Below are 24,061 nucleotides of genomic sequence, written 5' to 3'. Positions count from 1 at the left end.
TGTTTGAGTCCATTTTTAATACCTTTGTATCAGAGTTCCTGTTTTCAGTACTTTAGGATATATGCCTTATATATCCAGGTGGATTTGCTGTGTCATATGGTAATTCTATGTTTAGCTTTTTGAAGAACTGCAAAATTTTTCCAGAGTGGCTGTATAGCTTTACATTCCTAGTGGTAGTACATGAGGTTCCAATTTTTCCATATCTTTGTAAACAATTGTTATTCTCCATGCCCCCCCCCCCCCCCCCGCCCAATACCCTGCCTTTTTAAACAAGTAAGGCCACTCTACACTCTATTGGGTATTAAATGGTACCTCATTGTGGTTTTGATTTGTGTTCCCATAATGATGAATGATGTTGAACATCTTTTCATATGTTTGTTGGCCATTTGTAGATCTTTGGGTAAACGTCTATTAAATCCTTTGTCCATTTTTCTTTCTTTCTTTTTTTTTGAGGGGGGTATCTTTTTTTGTTCATTGTGGGAAGGAGTTCCGTGTATTCTGGATATTAAAAGCTTATGAGCAGGACCTGGATGCTTCAGTCGGTTGAGCATCTTGCATCAGCTCAGGTCATAATCCCAGGGTCCCTGGTATTGAGCCCCACATTGGACTCCTCTCTCAGCAGGGAGTCTGCCTTGCCCTCTCCCTCTGCTCCTCGCCCCATTCATGTGCTCTCTCTCTCTCAAATAAATAAAATCTTAAAAAAAATCTTATCAAATACATGATTTGCAAATAGCTTCTCCCATTTCTTGTAGATTTTCTTGTCACTCTTGTCACTCTCTGTGTATAAAAGTTTGAAATGTTAAAAAAAAAGTTTGAAATGTTGATGAAGTCCAATTTATCTGTTTTATTTTGGTGGTGGTGTTGGTGTTGCTGCCTGGGCTTTTGGTATGATATACAAGAATTCGTTGTGAGATCCAAGGTCAGGAAGATTTCTCCCTAAGTTTTTTTTGAGGATTTTTTAGTTTTGGGTCTTAACCTTTGAAATCTAAAATCTGTTTTGAGTTAATTTTTACAGGTGGTCCAGCCTCTTTCTTTCGCATGAGTATATCTAGTTTCCCCAGCACCATATGTTGAAGAGATGGTTCTTTCCTCCCATTGAATAGTCTTGGCACACTTGTTAAAAGTCAACTAATGATAGATGTGAGGGTATATTTCTGGGCTTTCAGTTCTATTCCTTTGGTCTGTATGTCTGTCCATATGTCAGTACTACACTCTTGGTTACTGTAGCTTTGTAGTAAGTTTTGAAATGGGAGGTATGAGTTCTTCTAACTTTGTATTTCTCTTCCCAGATTGTTTTGGCTATTTGGGGTCCTTTGAATTTCCATATGAACTTTATAGTGGGTTTTTGTATTTCTCAAAAAAACGCCACTGGGATTTTGATAGAGATTACATTGAATCTGTAGATAGCTTGAGTAGTATTGTCATCTTAATGGTACTAAGGCTTTTAGTACATAAGCATGAGATATCTTAGTATTTATTTAAGTTTTCCTTAATCTCTTCAGCAATGTTTTGTGGTTTTCAGTGTGTAAGTTTTGGACCTCCTTCTTCAAATTTATTCCTAACTTTTATTCTTTTGGATGCTGTTATAAATGAAATGTTTATTTCATTTTCAGATTGTTCATTGCTGATATATAGATAACTGATTTTTTTGTGTGTTGAATTTGTATCCTCCAGTTTTGCTTTATTCATTTATGAGCTCTAGGTTTTTATGGTGGATTTTTTAGATTTTTCTACATAGGAGATCATGTCATCTCAATAGAAATACTTTATATCTTCCTTTCAGATTTTTATTTGAAGGCCTTTTATTTCTTTTTTCTTGCCAAATGTTCTGACAAGAACTCTGAATACTATATTGAATGCAAGTGGCAAAAGCAGCCATCCTTATCTTTTTCCTAAGGGTTTCTACTCTACTATTTTTTGTGACATCATTGTGACTTGTAAGATAATGGGATTTATGTCTTGAATGAGATTTCAGATTTTTTTTTTTTTTTTTTAGATTTTATTTATTTATTTGAGAGAGAGAAAGAGAGAGCACAAGCAGTGAGGAGAGGCAGAGGGAGAAGGAAAAGCAGACTCCTCCCTGAGCAGGAAGCCTGATGCAGGGCTTGATACTAGAACCCTGGGATCATGATCTGAGCTTTGAAGACAGATGCTTAACTGACTTAGCCACCCAGGCACTCCAGATTTTTGAAATATAATAATATATAATAAATATGTATGTAAAATATAATTATATATATATGTCACATATTAAATATGTATTATACAATATATATGAAATATAATAATTTTATAAGCCTGAGGGTTTATTTCATCATTTCTTTTAAAAAGGAGACCCTGGGTAGCTCAGTCAGTTGGGCAGCCGACTCTTGATTCTGGCTCTGGTCATGGTCTTGGGGTTGTGGGATTGAGTCCTACCTCAGGTTTCATGCTGGGTGTGGAACCTGCTTGGGATTCTGTCTCTCCCTCTCTCTACACACCCTCCCCGGCCCTCCTCCCCTCGCCTCTCTCTCAAAAAACAAAACTTAAAAAAAAAAAAAATTAAAAACCCAGTAGTTATCCTTTTCATTGAGAAATGTTTTGTGAAACGTTTGTTTAATGTCTGGCCACAAAGTAAAATGTTGCTTCTGTAAATACTTTGGTAGGAAAGGGAAAGTGAAATTAATGAACACCCACATGCAGTACTCTGTCCAGTACATCATGTGAAGGAATCAAAGATAGATTCCTGACTTTCAAGACACTTGCATACTTGCAAAAACCAGACAGAATACATATTTTAGGGGTCAGAATTTCAAAGCAGTGTTACATTTCCACTCGAGACTCGTCTTTAAGTCTTAATACCTCACAATTCAAGTCATTTATGTTTCCATTTACAGTTGCTGGGAGATTTGTTTTTCCTGCTTGTTTTTAATATTGGTACAAAATGATGACTTTTCTGGTTTAGATCATACAAACATACAAAATTCAATTATAATGGCACAGATTTAGAAATAGTATTTTAGGGATATTTCTCAGCAACTTTAAATTCTCTGCAAATTGAAATCTTTTGTTGTGTCTTTGACTTTACTACCACCGCTCCCATCTCCCCTGAAGAAACTTCTTTCTGTTAGAATTAGAGAAGTTTAATAGCACTTTGTATATATTTTTCTTCAGGGTAGGGAAGCGAGGCAGGGATTCACTTTAAAAATAAGCATGATTTTTCTCAAATATTTCGAAGTCCACCCAGGCATGTTAGCAGGAAGTTGTACATCATCTTGCAATTTTCAAGTGTTTCTTTTCTTTTTATGTGTTAGGCCTCAAGAAAGGAGAACTGGATATGAACAGTTTCACCCAGGGCCTTCCCCCGTGGATCATGATTCCCTGGAATCCAAGAGACCACGTCTGGAGCAGGTTTCTGATCCCCATTTCCAGCGTGTTAGTGCTGCAGTCTTACCTGTAGTACACACGCTGCCAGAAGGGTTGAGGTCTTCTGCAGATGCTAAGAAGGTAAATATTTGATCTCTTACTCCTGTGGAGTTGTCGGTCTGTAATGTTTATTCAGCCACATTCAGGCACAGCACCTAATAGAAAGTCTGATTATGCCAGGCTCTAAAAGTTAGTGCTATGGGAAAGTAAAAATTTTGTTAAACAAAACTGAAAACCACAAACTTAGTGCTCCAGATTTTTAAAGTCAGTACTTTTGACTTTTTGGTAAATGAAAACAATATGAGGCCTGCTATAGAGAAAAATTGCTATTGAATAACTCTCAAGCATTTTGTACTGGCTCGCTGGGCTGTAAAAATGTGGTCAGTGGTTTTCAAGACAACTACAGTTTTGTTAAATTTAAATTAAATTTAAAATAATCCCTTTAAATTTAGTTGCAATTATTGTGCTTTTAATTTTTATAGAGAAAATTTTATTTATTTATTTATTTTAAATTATTTATTTATTTATTTATGATAGTCAGAGAGAGAGAGAGAGAGAGAGAGAGAGAGAGAGAGAGAGGCAGAGACACAGGCAGAGGGAGAAGCAGGCTCCATGCACCAGGAGCCTGACGTGGGACTCGATCCCGGGTCTCCAGGATCGCGCCCTGTGCCAAAGGCAGGCGCCAAACCGCTGCGCCACCCAGGGATCCCTAGAGAAAATTTTAAAAATAAAAAATACTTAAATGTTTTTCGAATTTAAAAATTTTAAAAATTGTTTCTTTGGAAAACTTGAAAATACAGAGGAAAAACATTGCCTGAAGTTTTTTTGTTTTTTTTTTTTAATTTACATTTTAGTTAATATGTAGTACAATATTGGTTTCTGGAATAGAATTCCCTGATTTGTTACTTATATACAACAACAGGTGCTCATCACAAGTACGCTTCTTAATCCCCATTACCCATCTACCCATCCCCCACCCACCTTGCTCCATCAGCCCTCAGTTTGTTTCTATCCTTAATTATCCCTTATGGCTTATTTCCTGCTCTGCTTTTTTCTTTTTCCGCTTCCCATACTTTCATCTGTTTCCTCTCTTAAATTCCACATAAGAGTACAGACCTGTGGTATTTGTCTTTCTCTGACTGACTTATTTCACTTAGCGTAATAACTTCTAGCTCTATCCACACCAAAGCAAATGGCAAGATTTCGTTTTTTGATGGCTGAGTAATATTCCATTATATATACATGCCGCATCTTCTTCATTTTTTTTTTTTAAAAGATTTTCTAACGTACTCATTTGAGAGAGAGAGAAAGAGAGCGCCAGCCAGAGTAGAGCAGGGGGAAAGGTCAAAGGGAGAGGGAGGAGCAGACTTCCCGCTGAGTAAGGAGCCTGATACAGGGCTTGATTCCAGGACCCCAGGATCATGACCTGAGCCCAAGGCAGACACTTAACCCTACTGAGCTACCCAGGCATTCCATGCCATATCTTTTTCCATTCATCAATTGAATGGACATTTGGTTTCTCTCCAGAGTTTGACCTGTAGCTCTATTATGTTGGAAAGAACTACTTTATATGTAACTATTTTTTGTGACATTTTAAACAATGTGTATTGTGAATTTATGAGAAGGTTCTATTAAGATCATACCTCTTCTTGTGTTTATTGTTACTTGCCTTTTGTGAAATGCATGTTTGTGGATTATGCCTTTATTTTATAGTTGCTTAGTTTATCTTTTTTTAAACTGTGTATTTTGCTTATCATTAAATATGCAGATTAGGAAGTATCTGGCACTTAGTAGGTACTGAATAAATACTTGTTTTAGAAATAATAAAGTATTTCCTTGATACTGTTTTAACAGTACAGGGTTAACACTTTTACTATCCTTGCCTTTCCCCCCTTTTCGATAGCAAATCTTTTTCCCATAATGTTTATTTACCTTTGTGGCTGATGGCTTTTCCAGCATGAGATCAGATAAGTAAGTACTCACATGTTTTCTTCGAGTTTTTATGCAATGAAAAGTGATTTAAAAGATAGGCTCAAGGCAGGATCCCGGGGGCCCCAGGATCCGGGCTCCCTGCAAGGAGCCTGCTTCTCCCTCTGCCTATGTCTCTGCCTTCTCTCTGTGTCTTGTGAATAAATAAATAAAGTCTTAAAAAAAAATAGTGAATATAGGGGCACCTGAGGGCTCAGTCAGTTGAGCATTCAACTCCTGATTTTGGCTCATGTCATGATCTCAGGGTCATGAGATCAAGCCCTGAGTCGGGCTCTACACTGAGTGTGGAGCCTGCTTAAGATTCTCTCCCTTCCCTCTACCCTTCCACCCCCCCCTCAATAAGTAAATAAAATAGAGTGAATATAGGGGTGCTTGGGTTGCACAGTTGGTTAAGTGTTGGACTCTTGACCTTAGTTCAGGTCTTGATCTCAGGTTTGGGAGTTAAAGCTTCGTGTTGGACGAGGAGTCTACTTAAAAAAGTAAAAGATAGTGAATATGTCTGCAGTTTATTTAAAAAAAAAAAGTAGGTGTGTGCATATAGAGAGAATGCAAAAATAGCAAAATGTTAACCAGTGAAGGATAAAGGATAAATGCTTATTCACTATGCTATTCTTTTAACTTTTAGGTAAATTTGAAAATTTGCAAAATAATAGATTAGGTGGGGGAAAAGCTTTTTTGTGATCCACTAGAAATGAGCTCAACTTCTGGGATTTTTGAGGCCTGCCTCACTGTGTGAAATATATGCATTATAACCTGTGGGTTTATAAGAAATGTTTTACAGCATTAAAAAAAAATACAGTGAATAAAAGTCTTCTTCCAAGGCTGAATAAATTGTATAAATGGTATTTATAGCTGTAGAATATTTTAGCAGAAAGGGATCTTAAAGTCTCATTCATTAAAATGTGACATGTTGGATCAAAGTACATCCATAGTACATCCATTTGATAGTAGAGAAAAAAGATCTGTTCATTTTTCTGTTTGTATGTTTTTGATTTTATTTTATTTTTTAAAAGATTTTATTTATTCATGAGAGACAAACACAGAGAGAGAGGCAGAGACATAGGCAGAGGGAGAAGCAGGCTCCATGCAGGGAGCCTGATGTGGGGCTCCATCCCAGGCTTCTAGGATCATGCCCTGGGCTGAATGCTGGTGCTAAACTGCTGAGCCACCCAGAGATCCCCATTTTTTTATTTTATTTTGAATTGTAGAGTTCACATTTTGGAAATGATTTTTTTCATTTGCCTTTTAAATTTGTTATTACTATCTTGATAAATAGAAAATTGTCTTTATTTTAATCCGTCAGGTTTTTTTTTTTTTAAGATTTTATTTATTTATTCATGAAAGGCACAGAGAGAGGGGCAGAGGCACAGGCAGAGGGAGAAGCAGGCTCCATGCAGGGAGCCTGACATGGGACTCCATGCTGGGACTCCAGGATCATGCCCTGGGCGGAAGGCACATGCTAAACCGCTGAGCCACCCAGGGATTCCCTTTTTTTTTTTTTTTTTTAATATCTTTTGCTATTGGCTTTTCTGAGCCTAAGATACATAAATAACCTTTTTTGTTTGTTGGAGGCACCTTGTGATTTGCTAATAAATCTTATGTAAGTATTTGCTTTTTTTTTTTTAATTTTCTTATTTATTCATAGAGACAGAGAGAGGCAGAGACACAGGCAGAGGGAGAAACAGGCTCCATGCAGGGAGCCTGATGTGGGACTCGATCCCTGGTCTCCAGGATCACGCCCTGGGCTGCAGGCGGCGCTAAACCGCTGAGCCACCGGGGCTGCCCAGTGTTTGCTGTTATTTGGCTTTTATTGTGATATATGAGGTAGAAATCTCTTTTCTAATATAGCTTGTGTTCCAACACAAGATTATAAACTCCACGAGGGTGAGCATCATATCTGTTTTGTTCACCTCTCTATCTAGTGCTTGTCATTCAAGGAATTGGTTTTTTGATAAATTAACTAGAATGGAGATCAGTAGAAAATATTGCTTTGTAATAGTTCTTAGGGCATGCATCAGATCACCTGAGGAGCATTTTCAAAATCTGCAGAATTGAAATATAATCTGTTTGGCTATTACAGATGTTCTATAACACAAATGAACTCATATGCATATAGTAGGAGAATGTATTCATGTGACATGGAAGTCTTGGTGGTGGTTCATAAGTGATTTTTTTTCCTGCATATTAATATTTTAAAGCTCTCAGGATCAAGCTCTCTCATAATCAAAAGAAGTAGCCTTCATGATGTCTGAAGATCTTAAGAAGATTTGGAAATTAGTGCATTCAAGAACTGCTCTGCTTTTCACTGATTAAGCTAACTAGTGGAGATTCAAGTGTCAAAAAGAAATTGTAAAGATATTATCTCCTGTTTTTTTTTTTTTTTAAAGTTGATAAAGATGTTGTATCCTTGGATTTTTGGATTTTTAAATTTTGATTAACTGGATTTTTTTATTTTGATGAAAAATACTGTTTTCTACTGGAAGCAAATGATTTCAAGGATTTGCATCTTAACAGAAGCATGGACAACTGGGCGTAAAGCTAGCAAAGATTGACTGTAGGCTGATTGTAAATGATACTGAAGCTTCAACTATTAGAATTACTCTATTAGAATTGTTACTGTTTTTGTTAATGCTCTACTTACACAGTTGTACAGGTTTTAAGTAATAGCCATAATCCTCTTTTCCCTAGAAGTCTTATATTTAGCATATACTGTTACAGAATACAAGATTTTTCAGGAATACACTTTTTAGCTGAAACCTCTGTTTCAAGGTATTTTGGAACAAGTATCCAGGTATAGTTATGTGCATTCTTGGCTAGAACTACTGATTTCTCAGTTACTTAGTTGTTATTTAATATATTTAGGGCCCAGTGGTCCTCTGAACTATGCTCACTCTAAGCTTCTCATAGCCTGAAGAAAACTAGTACCTTAATCAAAAATTCATCTGCTTTACAGTATTGCTTATATCTTCACCTTAGACTGGAAATTAATAGACTGTGTGTGTGTGTTTTGATAGGGTGGTAGATTTTGGGTGGGGGGTGGTTTCATTCTGCTGTAATTCTCTAGGAATTTGGAGGTGGAATGGATGACCTATTTGGCTTACGAGATCTTATATATGCTATAGTGTGGCAGGCTTAGTTGCCCTTAAAGGGATAGGCCTAGGTGATAGTAGCGACAGAAGTTCCTAGGTCATTACTGTATCTGATTATTGGCCCTTGGAAAGCCTGAAAACTTTTTTTTAGGAACTCTTGGCCATATCATGGCTGTTAAGTTGGGTGGGCATGCAGATTTTACATGGAGTTCATAATTTTCCCAGCCAACCAGTTCAGACCTTTGGAAGAACCATTGTAAGGAACTGGTTAAGAAATTGATATCTTTGGCCACAGTAACCGGAGAAGGACAAACAGTGTATGTTCTCATTCACTTGGGGAATATGAATAATAGTGAAAGGGAATATAAGGGAAGGGAGAAGAAATGTGTGAGAAATATCAGAAAGGGAGACAAAACATAAAGACTTCTAACTCTGGGAAATGAACTAGGGGTGGTGGAGGGGGAGGAGGGCGGGGGGTGGGGGTGAATGGGTGACGGGCACTGAGGGGGACACTTGACGGGATGAGCACTGGGTGTTATTCTGTATGTTGGTAAATTGAACACCAATAAAAATTAATTTATATAAAAAAAATAAACCAGGATAAAGGGGAAAAAAAAAAAGAAATTGATATCTTCCTTTGTCATGGTTGCATTTTTATTTCCCCAGATATTCCTTATAGTCTCACTGGTGTCACACTAAAGCTGTTTGGCGCTTAGCCACCTCATTCTATATAGCTTTTAGGATATTCAAAATAGTGAATGATATATCTACACTATGAAAGTGGTATAAACATCAGTGGGGCATGTCGCGTTGTGTGCATGTATGAGAATTGCTACTATTGGATATCAGAGACATAGCATATATATCTCTGCTATGTTTTAAAATGGACTATTTCAGTTAGAATCTTGACATATACTGGCTATTAGTGAGGAATAAATTATTGATTTTCTCCTCTAAAGGATCCAGCATTTGGAGGCAAACATGAGGCTCCATCCTCTCCAATCTCTGGGCAACCATGTGGAGATGATCAAAATGCTTCACCTTCAAAACTTTCAAAGGAAGAGTTAATACAGAGTATGGATCGTGTAGATCGAGAAATTGCAAAAGTAGAACAGCAGATCCTTAAACTGAAAAAGAAACAAGTAAGTGTCTGATTTTACTGGTATTTTATTGATATTCTAAGAATGTATGTTTTTCTAAAGAAGATAATGTCAAATTTCCCTTGTTTTTCAACTTTATGTAAATAGAATCATGCATTGTATATTCTTTTACTTGTTTTTTTTTTTTTTTTTTTTTTTTGGCTCTTAGTTTCCTTAGCTGCATCCACTCATTTCCCCTGCTGTATTGTCTAATTATATAGATAGCAAAATTTGTTTGTCCATTCTATTTTTGATCTTACTGGATGGGTTGTTTATTGTTTGTTGCTGTTTCATACAAGGGTGCTGTTTTTTGGTTCAAGTGCAAACAGATTTTCTAGGGTACATGCACAGGAATGGCATTGCTTGACTTGAGAGTATGCACATCTTTGAGGGTGTTAGATGATACCATATTTGCTAAAATGGCAGTACCATTTTACATTCCCACTGGCAACATGTAAAAGTTCTGGTTTGTGCATATGCTCATCTTCACCTGATAATTTTTTTTTCAACTGGATGTGAAATAGCTCTCACTGAGGTTTTAATTTGCATTTTGTTTTTTAGGAATGAGAGTTTATTTTCGTTTATTTATGGGTCATTGGTGTTCCTACTGTGGTTTGTTATTTTGCCATTTTCTTAATTTTAGTATTTCCTAAAATCTCTTGTCAGTTATGTGTAAGGCAGATATCTCCTAATTTGTGGCTTGTAATTTTGCTTTTTGGGGATGAGAGGAGGGAGGATTTAAAAATATATATATATGTATTCAAATTAAAAATTCACATACAATAATATTCATCCTTTGAAAGTATACAATTTTCATGGCTTTTAATATATTCATAAAGTTGTGCAACTATCACCACTATGTAATTCCAGAACATTTTTATCACTTCAAAAAGAAACCATAAATCTGTTAGCAATTACTCTCTATTCCCTCTCTCCCTGGTCCCTGGCAGCCACTAGTCTGTTCTGTATCTGTGTAGATTTTTATCTGGACGTTTCAGGTAAATAGAATCATATAATATGTGACTTTTTGTGTCTTGCTTCTTTCATTTAGCACATTTTTAAGATTCACCCATCTTACATCAGCACTTCACTCCCTTTTATGGCTGAATAAAATTCTGCTTCATGGATATTCTGTGTATTGTTCAATCATCAGGTGATAGGCATTTGGGTTGTGTTCACTTTTTGGCTGTTTTTGTTTGTTATGAGAAATGCTGCTATGATATTCATGTACTAGTCTTTTTATGTGGCCATATTTTTTTCAGTTCTCTTGGATATATACCTAGGAGTGAAATTGCTGGGTTGTATGGTAAATCTGTGTTTAAATTTTTGAGAAACTGTGATAATGTTTTTTGTGTGTGTGTTACATAATGTGGTTTTGTTTTTTTTTGGAGTTTAATTTACCCACATATAGCATAACACCCAGTGCTCATCCCACCAAGGGCCCCCCTCAATGCCCATCACCCAGTCACCCCAACCATCTACCCACCTCCCCTTCCACTAACCCTTGTTCATTTCCCAGAGTTAGGTGTCTCTCAGGCTTTGTTACCCTCACTGATATTTTCACTCATTTTCTCTCCTTTCCCTTTATTCCCTTTCACTAATTTTTATATTCCCCAAATGAATGAGACCATATATGTTTTTGTCCTTTTCCGATTGACTTATTTCACTCAGCATAATACCCTCCAGGTCCCTCCACGTCGAGGCAAATGGTGGGTATTTGTCGTTTCTAATGGCTGAGTAATATTCCATTGTATACATAGACCACATCTTCTTTATCCATTCATCTTTCGATGGACACCGAGGCTCCTTCCACAGTTTGGCTACTGTGGACATTGCTGCTATAAACATTGGGGTGCAGGTGTCCCGGCAAAACTGTGATAATGTTGACCATAGTGACTGCACCATTTTACACTCCACCAGCAGTGTATGAGGAAGGGTTCCACTTTCTGTATTTCTTTGTCAACTTTTTTTTTTTTTTGATAGCCATACTAGTAAATGTGAAGCAGAATCTCATTGTGATTTTGATTTTAATTTCCCTAATGGTTAAAGGTGAATGTCTTTTCATGTGCTTGTTGGCCTTTTGTATCTTTTCTTTACAGAAATATCCAGATTCTGGCCTCATTTTTTAGCTGGATTATATGTCTTTTTAAGGCTGAATTGTAAGAGTTCTTTATGTATTCTGGACACTCAGCCATGTGATTTGCAGATATTTTCTCTCATTCTGTGAGTTGTCTTTTTACTTTCCTGATAGTACCCATTGGTGTACAAAAGGTTTTTTCCCCTCTTGATTCATGTAAGTATTTATTGAGCAACCAGGGTGATACAAAGGTAATTAAAACATGATCAAAGAGGTGAGTCATATGCACAAATAACAGAGCAAAGTATAAGGTTCACTGGATCACAGCAGTCAGATGAAAGTGCTTTGGGAAATCAGAAGAGAGATTGCTTCCAGCCTGGAAGGGGGGTGTGGGTGGGTGGCAAACCAGGAACAGGGATTGAAATTAAAATAGAAGACTTTCGTCTAGATTGTTGATTTTCAGTATGGACTATATTTGTCTCTCTTTTTCCTCTCCCCATCTTTGGGCTTAATTTACCAGGACCGTTCAGCGTGCTTTTTCTAGACTTGCTTGCATTTTTGCTTTAATGTCTTCTACAGAAATAGATAAGTTTTGTTTTAGGACTTTTTTCCTTCTTCTTCTTCTTCTTCTTCTTCTTCTTCTTCTTCTTCTTCTTCTTCTTCTTCTTCTTCTTTTTAAAATAACGATTTGTGACCTTTTGATCTTGGAATTAATGGTTTTGAGTCTTTTCCATTCTGGTTTGATGTGTGAGTGTGTGTGTGTGTGTGTGTGTGCCTTTTTGGCTGGAGTATCGAGGATCAGTTTCTTTACTGGAGCTTTTTTCTCAGCTTCCTCATCCTCATCAGCCAGTTTCACTTTTTTTTTTTTTTTAAAGATTTATTTATTTATGATAGACACACACACACAGAGAGAGAGAGAGAGAGGCAGAGAGGCAGAGAGGCAGAGAGAGACACAGGCAGAAGGAGAAGCAGGCTCCATGCCGGGAGCCCGATGCGGAACTTGATCCCAGGACCCCAGAATCGCACCCTGGGCCAAAGACAGGCGCCAAACCGCTGAGCCACCCAGGGATCCCCCTAGTTTCACTTTTTTTAATGTGGAAACTTGTTGTCACAGGGGACGATCACTTTCCAGATATGCTGTGGAGTTTCACACCTTTACCTTCTGACTTTTCATCCTCCACCACAGCTGCTAGGTGCTGTCCACATGTACAGGGCCTGAACCACATTTAGATCACAGGTGGTGTTATTTCAAAGCCCCCAAGGGAAACCATTGCTATACAGATGTTTTCAAAATTGCCAATGTTAACTTAAGTTGGACTGCCTTTATAATTCATTGCCTCTGCTTTAACAGTATGCAATTTATCTTTGGCATCAGTCCCCAGACTGACCATTCTTAAAGGTAACTGGTGCTCATTTTCATCATTATCCACTTTACACTGATACTCTTTGACCTTTGTTGGCCTCACAGCTGAAAAGATATTTCTGGGGCCTCATGGGGCTCATTTCCTAGTCCACTGAATCTTCTGTGGGGTAGGAGTCTTGTGTGGGAGAGAGGGCAGCCGGAGAGAAAAGACTCCCGTTATAGAGAACAGCCATGTAGGACTGAATCACACCAGGGCCAAAAGTTTTTAATAGTGATGAAGCATGGTTTATATTCTTTCATTACTTGAGATTTTGGTGTCATATCCAAGAAACTATTGCATAATCTAAGGCCACAAAGATTTATTCCTATGTTGTTTTTTTTAAAAGATTGATTGATTGATTAATGACACACACAGAGAGGCAGAGACACAGGCAGAGGGAGAAGCCAGGCTCCCTGTAAGGAGCCTGATATGGGATCTGATCCCTGATCCCGGGATCATGCCCTGAGCTGAAGGCAGATGCTCAACCGCTGAGCCACCCAGGCATCCCTATTCCTTTGTTTTCTTCTGTAAATTTTATTGTTTTAACTCTTAGATTTAGGTCTTTGAGCCTAAATTTGTTATTTGGTCAACGGAATTTGTTTAGATCTTATACGAGACAACCCTGGGATCATTAAAATAGTTGACTATATTTTCCTTTTAAAAGCTTCATAGTTTTGGGGTGCCTGGGTAGCTCAGTCAGCTGGGCATCTGACTTTTTGTTTTTTTAAAGATCTTACTTATTTACTTAGCACAAGTGGAATGAGGGGCAGAGGGAGAAGCAGAGTCCCCACTGAGCAAGGAGCTCATGGCATCTGACTCTTGATTTCAGTTCAGGTCACGATCTCAGGGTTTTGAGAATGAGCCCTGCATCAGACTCTGAGCTCAGCTGGAGCCCCTCTTCCTGCTCCTGTGTGCTCTCTCTCTCAATAAAATCTTAAAAAAGAAAATGAAAGATTCATAGTTTTGTTTCTTACATTATTCTTTTTTTTTTTTTTAAGATTTTATTTATTTATTCATGAGAGACACAGAGAGAGGCAGAGACATAGGCAGAGGAAGAAGTAGGCTCCCCACAGGGAGCCCAGTGCGGAACTCAATTCCAGGTCCTGGGGATCATGACCTGAGCCAAAGGCAGACGCTCAACCACTGAGCCACCCAGGTGCCCTTCTTAACATTATTCTTAATCCACCAGAAATTGATTCTTTGGTGTCTCTGCCTCAAGGTAGGGGACACATTCATTTTTTTAACCTATGGATAATTTCTTTAAAAGATTATTTATTTATTCATGAGAGACACAGAGGCAGAGATATAGGCAGAGGGAGAAGCAGGTGATGTGGGACTTAATCCCGGGATCCTGGGATTACAACTTGAGCCAAAGGCAGTCACTCAACCACTGAGCCACCCAGGTGCCCCCTATGGATAATTAATTGCAAAGTTCATCCTTTTCCAACTGTTCTACAGTTTTAGCTCTAATTCAAATTTGCATCTATATACCTATTGATTTCTGGGTTTTGTGTTTTTATTTATTGCCCTTTTTGGGGTATTCATGCAGAAATACAATAGTATTCTCCTAAATGCTACCACTTTATAATAAGAATTCTTTTCCAGTAAGGTAAGCCGTACTTCTACAGGCATGTTTTAGCTATTTACAATTTTCTTACCCTCTCATGTAACTTTTAGAACCAAATTTTTTGATTCTCTAAAACATCTTTCTGGAATTTTTATTGGAATCATAAAATATAGACATCAGTTTGGGAAGGATGAAATCCTGATGACATTGAGTCTTCCAATCCATGAATGTGGTATATCTGTCCATTTATTTATGAAGTCTATCATGTTTAATTTTTTCTGTTCATAAATAATCTATATGCCTTGCATTTAATTAAACTCCACTTTGTTTTTGATACTCTTGTTAATATCTTTTTAAAAATTACATTTTCTGTTGCTTTTGATTTTTTTTTTTAATGTAGACCAGCAGTGTCTCTAAATTATCCTTTTAATGCTAATTTCTTATTTGTAGATTGTTTTGGCTTTTCTTTATAGGTAATGATCATATCAATAGTTTTGTTTTTTTTTAAGCCAGTTTTCTTTCTTTTTTCTTTTTTTTTTCAGTCCTTAAACCTTTTTGTTACTTTTCCTTACTTTATTCTCTGATTAGGACTGCAATAGAAGGTTGAAAGTTATTATTCTTGGTCTTTTCTGCTTTTAAAGGAATACTTCTCCTTTTATCACTGATTATGGTGTCTGTTTTTGTAGACATCCTTTCTCAGTTTGGGAAAGAACTCCTCCATTCTAGTGTGCTAATAAGTAAGAGTTTTAATCATAAAGAGATGTTGAATTTTATCAAATGCTTTTCTGCCTAAATTTACTGATCATATAATTTTTGTCCTTTAATGTATTAATATAATAAATGACACTAATTTTTTTTCTGGTGTTAAATAACCTGTGGATTTCTAGATTTAACCTTAGTAATGATATATTATCTATTTTTTTTTATAAATTGCTAGACTTGCTTTGTTAATATTTACTTTGGGATTTTTGTATGTTTTTACTTGTGAGCGTGATCAACCTGTAATTTTCTTTTTTTGTGCTGTTCTTGTCTGGTTTGGTAACACATGATGCTAATGTCATAACATTTCTAAAGTCTAATAGTTTGAGGAAGATTATAATCGTTTGTTCTCTGAGTGTTTGGTAGAACTTGGTAAAATCAGCTGGATCTGACTGGTATTTTGTGTATGTGAAGATTTTTAAAATTCAACTTAAAAAAAACTAAGTTCTATTTCTTTTGGATATAATTTTTCTCTATGTTTTGGAATATAATTATATATTCTATATCATAAGTTTCTGCTTCTCATTTCCTTTCTTTGGTTTTATTCTGCTATTTTGTAACTTTTTTTTTAAGGTTTTATTTATTTATTCATGAGAGATAGAGACAGAGAGAGAGAGAAAGGGAGGGAGGCGGGGAGGGAGGCAGAGACACAGGCAGAGGGAGAAGCAGGCTCCAAGTAGGGAGCCGAGGTGGTACTGGATCCCGGGTTTCCAGGATGAGGCCCTGGGCTGAAGGTGGTGCTAAACCGCTGAGCCACCCGGGCTGCCCTCTTTTTATAACTTTTTAACATTAATTTCTTCAGCCTTTTTTCCCCCTTTTTTTCTTCTCTCCATGTACTAGTTTTAGTAAGTTTTAATTTGCAATACTTATTATTATCCATTATGGTTTCTTTTTTGACCCCTATATTAATTAAAAGTGTTTTCAAGTTTTTAGGTATATAATTTTTTCTTGATTACTTTTGGCTATTTGATTTCTAATTTTATTGTGGCCAGAGTGTGGTCTTTAGTACTCAGTCTTTTGAAATTTTTGGTACTTGAATTTTGGCTTCATATGATGGTAGAAGGCCACTTCCCTTTGTGGCCTTAGATTATGCATTTTTTTTTTAAGATTTATTTATTCATGAGAGACACAGAAAGAGAGGCAGAGACACAGGCAGAGGGAGAAGTAGGCTCCCTGTAGGGAGCCCGATGTAGGACTCAAGCCCAGGACCCAGGGATCATGACCTGAGCCAAAGGCAGATGCTCAACCATGGAGCCGCCCAGGTGCCCCTTATGATCAGTTTTTATAAAAATACTTTGGTCATACTTGAGAAGAATGTAAATTCTGTACTTAAAATTTAGTCTTATCTCATTTTTGTTTGTAACTTTTCATATTACCACTATGATTTGGGATTTGTCCCTAGTAGTTCTGAGTTTTTAAAAAATTGAGATAAAATTGACAAATATACAGCATTATAAAAATATACAACATAATGTTTTTTCAGGTACACAAAGTAATGATTTGATATTGGTATTATTGCAAAATGCTCACCACACATGTTAAGTGGAGTTAACATCTGTCACCATACATAGTTAAAAGAATTTGTTTCCTTGTGATGAGACCTTTTAAAATCTACTCTCCTCAACTCTCGTATACGCAGTACAATATTATTGACTATAGTTGCCATACTATGCATTATATCCCTGTGGCTTTTTAATTTTATAATTGGAAGTTTTTACCTTATGATTCTCTTTACCCAATTACCCCCACCTGTACCCCCTGTCCAGTCTCTGGCAACCACCAATCTGTTCTGTGAGCTTGGTTTTCTTTTAGATCGTACCTATAAATGAGATTATACAGTATTTGCCTTTCTCTGACTTATTTCACTTAGTATAAGTGAAATGCTTCAGAGTTTATCAGTGTTGTTACAAATGATAAGATTTCATTTTTTTTAAATGGCTGAATAATGTTCTGTGTGTACACAACTATATTTTCATTTTTTAATTTTTTGATAAATCACCATAGTGTTTTCCATAGTAGCTGCATCAACTTACATTCCCATCAACAGTGCACAAGGGTTTTCTTTTTTCTACATTCTCACCAACACTTGTTATCTCTGTCTTTTTGATGCTAGCCATACTGACAGGTGTGAGGCAATACCTCATCGCGATTTTGATTTGCAATTCCTTGATGATTGGTGATATTGAGCATCTTTTCATGTACCTGCTGGCCATCTGGATGTCTTCTGTGGAAAAATGTCTATTCAAATCCTCTTCCCATTTTTTTTTCTTCCCATTTTTGTAATCAGGTTTTTTGCTGTTGGGTTGTGTGAGTTCTTTGTATATTTTGAGTACTCACCCCTTACAAGATAGATGATTTGCAGATTATTTTCTTCCAGTTGTCAGTTTTTATCCTCTGTATTTTTAGGCTCTTGTTTTAGTTGTATGCATGTTTATAGTTGTTATTTTCCTGACCAGTGAAAACTTTTATTATAAAGTAATGACATTCTATCTTTTGTAATGCTTTTTACCATAAAATCTGTTCTGCCTGATACTGATGTAATTAGATTGGCATTCTTTTGGTTGCTATTGGTTAGTTTATCTTTTTTCTTCCCTTAACTTTCTTTCCTCCATTTTTCCTTTTTTTGAGGCAGGGGGCAGAGGGAGAAAGAGAATCCCAAGCAGGCTCCACAACCAGTGCAGAGTCCAACGTGGACTTGATCTCACAACCCTGAGATCATGACCTGAGCTGAAATCAAGAGTCGGATACTTAGCCGGCTGAATCACCCAGGCACACCAAAATGTTGGGTGGTTTTTTTTTTTTTTTTTAAGTAGGCTGCACTGCACACCCAGCTTGGAGCCCAGTGAGGGGCTTGAACTCACAACCTTGAGATCAAGACCTGAGCTGAAATCAAGAGTCAGATGTTTGACCAACTAAGCCACTCGGGGCCCCTCCTTTCTCTTTACTTTCTGTGCTTTGGTATTTAAGGTATATCTCTTATATAGGTATATTGCTGAGTTTTTTTTTTTAAGATTTATTTATTTATTTATAATAGAGAGAGAGAGAGGCAGAGACACAGGAGGAGGGAGAAGCAGGCTCCATGCCGGGAGCCCGATGTGGGACTCAATCCCAGGACTCCAGGATCACGCCCTGGGCCAAAGGCACGTGCTAAACCACTGAGCCACCAGGGATCCCTGAGTTTTGTTTTTTATGCAATTTGACAACCTGTCTTTCTGCAGATAATTTAGTTCTTTAACCTGATTATGATTGGCTATATTTCTATTACTTTTTTCTATTTTATACTGTTTATCCTGTCTTTTTTATGCTGAATTTGGTATTGTTTGTTTTTTCCAGTCCTTACCTTGGATTGATTATTTGTTTTACTACATTTTCTTCTACTTTGTATTTTATTGTTTTTGTTTATTGTGGCTCCCTCTCAGATTTATCAGCCTATGTAACTTTAAGCCAAAAACTAATTAGTATCTTAACCATCTTCTTGAGAAGTATGAGGACACAGAACTTCTCAATTTCTCTTTTCTCTCAAAACTTTTCTGCTCCTTTTGTCATATTTTTAGTTCTTGTTTTATTTTAGCTGCCAAACACATTATTTAGGTTTACCCACAAATTTGTCATTCGTATTTGCTCATCATTCCTTAGTGCAACACAGATCTTCCATTTGGGGGTACATGTTTCTGCTTTAGGAACGTCCTTTGGAATTTCCTATAGCAGGGATCCAGTCATTTGCGAATTCAGTATTTGGTGGTTGTGACTTAAATGTCTTGTATTTGTGCCTGTTTATTGAAAGGTATTTTGTTATGTGGTTCTTTTGTCTCAGCACACTGTCTTCTGGCTTCTACTGTTAAGACATCAACCCTTAGTCTAATTTTTATTCTTTTGTGGATAGTCTGAATTTTCTATTTGGCTAACTTCAGTATCTTTGTGTGCAGTTTTTTTTTTAGTATGATGTATTAGGGATGGGTTTTTGTTTTTAAATCTGTCTGGCTTAAGATTCATTGGGCTTCTTGAATGTATTAGAGTCTTTTTTTTTTTAATTTTTATTTATTTATGATAGGCACACAGTGAGAGAGAGAAAGAGGCAGAGACACAGGCAGAGGGAGAAGCAGGCTCCATGCACCAGGAGCCCGATGTGGGATTCGATCCCTGGTCTCCAGGATCGCGCCCTGGGCCAAAGGCAGGTGCTAAACCACTGCGCCACTCAGGGATCCCCTGTGTTAGAGTCTTTAATCAGTTCTGGAAAATTCTAACCTATTGTTTTTTTTTTTTTTTTAAGCAAAATCCTTTTCTATAGTTTCTTTGTTATCTTCTGAAATTCCTGTTAGATGTAACATCTTACACTCTTGTCTTCTGTGTCTCTTCATTGATTTTTTTCTTTCCCAGTTGTTGCTTCTTTGGGCTCCATTGTTGGCAGTTTCTTCATTTCTGTTTTTCAGTTTGCATTTCTCTTTTCAGTTACATCTAATCTGTCAAATATATCTTCAATTACAATTATGTTTTTATTGCTTTAATTTTTATTAGGCTAATTTTAAAAATCTTATCATGTAAAGAATATTACCTTGATTTTAAAAAAAGTTCAGCCATCGTTTATTTATTGAATCATATTAAATTTATAATAACATGCCTGACAATTCTTTTAAATCTCCATGTCCGATTCTGCTGAGGTAGTTAGATCTGGTCTTTCTTCTTTCTTTAGTTTTTTCACTCATGAAATAGCAGTAATATTGCTGATAACATCAACTAAATTATGTGATGGTTGTATGAGTTGTGATAACGAATGTATTGTATAGTATGTGGCATATAGTAAATGCTCAGTAATGTGTAACCCATTATAATTAAAAATAACAAAATATGCTGTATGACTATTATGAGATGTACAGGAGTTACAAATTTTGTTGAGGAATATAAAGGGCAGCTTGAGCAAATAAGGAAATATACCATAGATGCATAGAAACACAGTATAAATAATTTTAATAATGTGAACACAATTGAGATATAATTGTATATGTTTTATACAATTTTAATAAAAATTCCACCTAGTTCTTCAAATTTGCAAAATTATTGTAAAGTTATGTAAAAGAACAAATAAGTAAAGAAAATGTGTATCTTATAAAAAAAAGAAAGAAAATGTGTATCTTTTGTTTTTGTTTGTTTTTAGCTTTTCTGTTAAAATGATTTTGTCTGATACTTAGAATAAAGTATGATTTTTGGAAACTTGTTTGTTCCTTTTTCTATACCTACTAAGCAAGGATCCTAAAAGAAGTTCCCTCTGAGCAAAGGAAAGAAAGGGAATGATTGAAGAACTCAGTCCCATAGAAATGACTTCACAACTCCAAATACCTGTCCTTTGCTTATACAGTTGCAGCCTGCAAAAGTACTTTGAGTTCCAAGGTGGAGGTGGTCCTTGAAGTTTCTTTCTGGAGGAATTTTATCCTTAGATTGGCTCTACTTTACATATGAGTGGTTTATATACTTGTTCAGGATTATAGTAAGACCTAGAAAGGATCCTAGGATCCCACTACTTGTAAAGGGTGACCCTAAGTCTCAAACCCAGGCAGAGTAATGCAGATAGCTAGCATTCTCTTTTGTAATTGTACACAAAGTTGTAGTTTTGCCAGTGCCTCTTGAGTGCAAAATATAAAAGTTCGCTGGAGGGCTGAACATAGTGCTGTTCTGAGTTGAGGATTAGTCTGTAAATGCTGTGCTACCATGTTTTTCCTACCAAACATTAGTGCATACTGTGTTTTTCCTGTGCTATAAAAGGTCATTGTGATGAACGTCTATGGGGTAACCTTGATATGTTTAGCTTCTCTTATTATTTTGCTTTTAAATTTGTCAGAATTAAAATGTAAAAGGATTTCTCCATCTAATGATTGTTATTTAGTTCTTAATCAAAATAAATCTGATTGGATTTGTTGGAACTCTTGGTCCATTAGACCCTAGTAGATCAGAAGATTACCCCATAGAATTACTCAGTAGCATGTGTTATCTCTGGCAATTAATTACCGGGAGGGGTGACTGCATCCGCTGCCTGACTCTTTCTTTCTGGGTCTCTTAGCAACAGCTTGAAGAAGAAGCAGCTAAACCTCCTGAGCCTGAGAAACCTGTGTCCCCTCCTCCTGTGGAACAGAAACACCGCAGTATTGTCCAAATTATTTATGATGAGAATCGGGTAAGCTCATGCCATTTCTTACTGCACAGGCCTTTAAAAGCACTTGGCTATACCTTTTTGAATTATCAATGTGTTCTGTGGTAATGTTAATTGTATTAAACCAGATTTCTGTCATAATTTTTAATATTCTTAAACTTTGAAGCTTGATTATTTTTCCTTAGAGATTGAAGAGAAGTTGATAAGTGTATCTTAAATTAATATTTTATTTATATATTGCATAAATATTACTTAATGAGAATGTAATTTTATCAATTGAGTCTCCTATTATATAAAATTGGCAAGCAAATTTGCAAGCACATAATACAAAACAAGCCATTCCGTAGTTTTTCACTTTATAAAGGACATTTGATACCGAATACTGATACCATCCTATTAGAGATGGGACATCCGATATAGAAATGACTTGCATTGTTAGCTTTAGGATTGATAGCTGGGCTGTAGTTTGAATCTTAGTTATAAAGTGTGAGGCCATTGACCTTTAGGTAGACTTTGCTTTTTAACTTTATTAAAAAATTTTCTTCTTTAATACTCATAATTAAAACTATTCATCGACTTAGGAAAGCTGGGTCTCAATTCTATGAATAATTTTGTGATGTTGAAGTTAGTTTTTGACTGGAATCTAGCCCAGAAGTAGCAGTTAAAGGGAAATGGATTTCACCTTAATTTAAACTTTCTAACAGAGCTGCTTAACACTGGGCTTCTAGAAGTTTCCAGTCTAAAAATCTGCTTTAAGTATTGTGGGAGAGAAAAGGCCTGTTAGCTAAAGGTGATCATAAGGTAGGAGTTGAGATTGTTGTTTTAATTGATTTTCTTTGTAGTGAGTAGAGTCATCAGGATCCATATATCTTTCACAGGCAGCCTATAACTTTATTATAGCCCAGTTCCTAAAGGAAATTAGCTTTAAGAAAAGCAATTGTGAATTAATTACATATATGTCTATAGAATAATCTTTGATATACATGTATGTGTGATATTGAATAGGTAACTGAAAGTCATCAGATAATATGATAATGGTAAGTGTCACAGGCAGGTAAAAATGTGGGCAGGTAATATTATTTTCTTGGCTGAGTTCAAAATTAGTCCAAATTATGAATGGACATAGCAGTCTCCTTGAAGATCTGTTTGAAGATCTATCCAATGAGAATGAACCGTACACGTAAAGCTAGTGATGAGGACGGCCTCGTGGCTTGCCTGGAGGGGCAGTGACTGTGGTCAGGCAGGAATGTGGCCCAAGGTTGACAGGTACTCCCTTGTTTCAGGAAAGCCAGAAACAGAGGGTTTGTGTGGAATCACCTGCTCTAGAGAAAAAAATACTACTATAGAACAATAAAACACTTTTGTGGGCTCATGGGTTTCATGGCCAGTTTAGGACCTCAGAGATACAGTAAACAGGGATTAGAGCTAACAGTGGAAAAGAATCTTGTGAAGTAAAATGTTAACTTCTTAGCATGAGTCGGTTTTCAAAGAAATTGAATTTATAATATTTATTAATGGATTGAATTTCTTAATTAGCCTTCTCATTGCTGTGGTTGCCTGACTAGGATGTGAGGACTGAAAACTGTTGAACAAGATCTGATGGAGTTTATTTATGTTCAGTTTTTGTAGATACATGTGTTCATTAATTAGCGTAGTGAACGTTTCTTGATGCCCAACCACAAAACTCAGAGTTGCTTTCAGGGCACCTGGGTGGTTCAGTTGGTGTAGCATCTGCTTTCAGCTCAGTTCATGATCCCAGGGTCCTGGGATCGAGCCCTGCGTGGGGCTCCCTGCTCGGTGGGGAGTCTGCTTCTCCCTCTCCCTCTGCCACTCCCCTTGATTTTGCTCTGTCTTTTCAAATAAATAAGTAAAATCTTAAAAAAAAAATAGAAGCTTCTTTCCACTTTAGTATATGTATATTCAGTTTTGTGGTGCATTCTCTGAAGAATAGAACAACAACCACACTTGAAATCTGTCTTAGTATTAGACTTACAATAAAGATTATTTTTAACTCTCAGTAACTGTAAATCATCTTTTTACACATGTCTTTTTGCTTGTGCTGCTACTGGTCATCTGCAGTGTTATAGAGCTCTGGCAGAGGTTCCTGGAGGGGAAGCCCTGACTGAGAGCACAGCTAGGCTGGGGCATAGGCTCTCACTACTGCCTCACCGTGCTGCCTTCTGTAAGGCTTTCACAGCCTTTTAAGCTTTTTTTTTTTAATGAATGACCTTATCTGTTTCGACACCAGAGGAAAAGAGAGATGGCTGAGGACAAGAGGACATTTCTCTCTTGTTCCTTATTTGGCAAAGCAGTCTATACTGTTGGGAATTAAGCCAAATGTGACCTATCTTGTATTAGGCATCTTTTGTTTCTTTAGAAAATTAGGGGGAGGAAGAAAGCTACCCAAAAGTGACTTAATTTTAAAGTTAGCTTCCTGAGAGAAAAATTGGCATGATATTTAAACTTTAGACTGAGATTCACTTAGTCTCTA

General features: G+C 36.6%; 1 protein-coding gene across 12 annotated transcripts in view; it reads left to right on the top strand.

Annotated features, from left to right (window-relative positions):
* NCOR1 (nuclear receptor corepressor 1) overlaps window positions 1–24,061 on the top strand; it is a 151,565-nt gene that overhangs the window by 36,762 nt on the left and 90,742 nt on the right. For all 12 annotated transcript variants that reach the window (XM_055305361.1, XM_055305363.1, XM_055305360.1 and 9 more), the window contains exons 4-6: window positions 3,294–3,486; window positions 9,443–9,625; window positions 21,481–21,594. In XM_055305361.1, the coding sequence (XP_055161336.1) occupies window positions 3,294–3,486; window positions 9,443–9,625; window positions 21,481–21,594 (490 nt within the window). The remainder of the gene's footprint in view (window positions 1–3,293; window positions 3,487–9,442; window positions 9,626–21,480; window positions 21,595–24,061) is intronic.

This window comes from Nyctereutes procyonoides, unplaced genomic scaffold (assembly GCF_905146905.1).
Source record: "Nyctereutes procyonoides isolate TBG_1078 unplaced genomic scaffold, NYPRO_anot_genome, whole genome shotgun sequence".
NCBI classification, from domain to species: Eukaryota; Metazoa; Chordata; class Mammalia; order Carnivora; family Canidae; genus Nyctereutes; species Nyctereutes procyonoides.
This window is presented reverse-complemented; position numbering and strand designations above follow the sequence as displayed.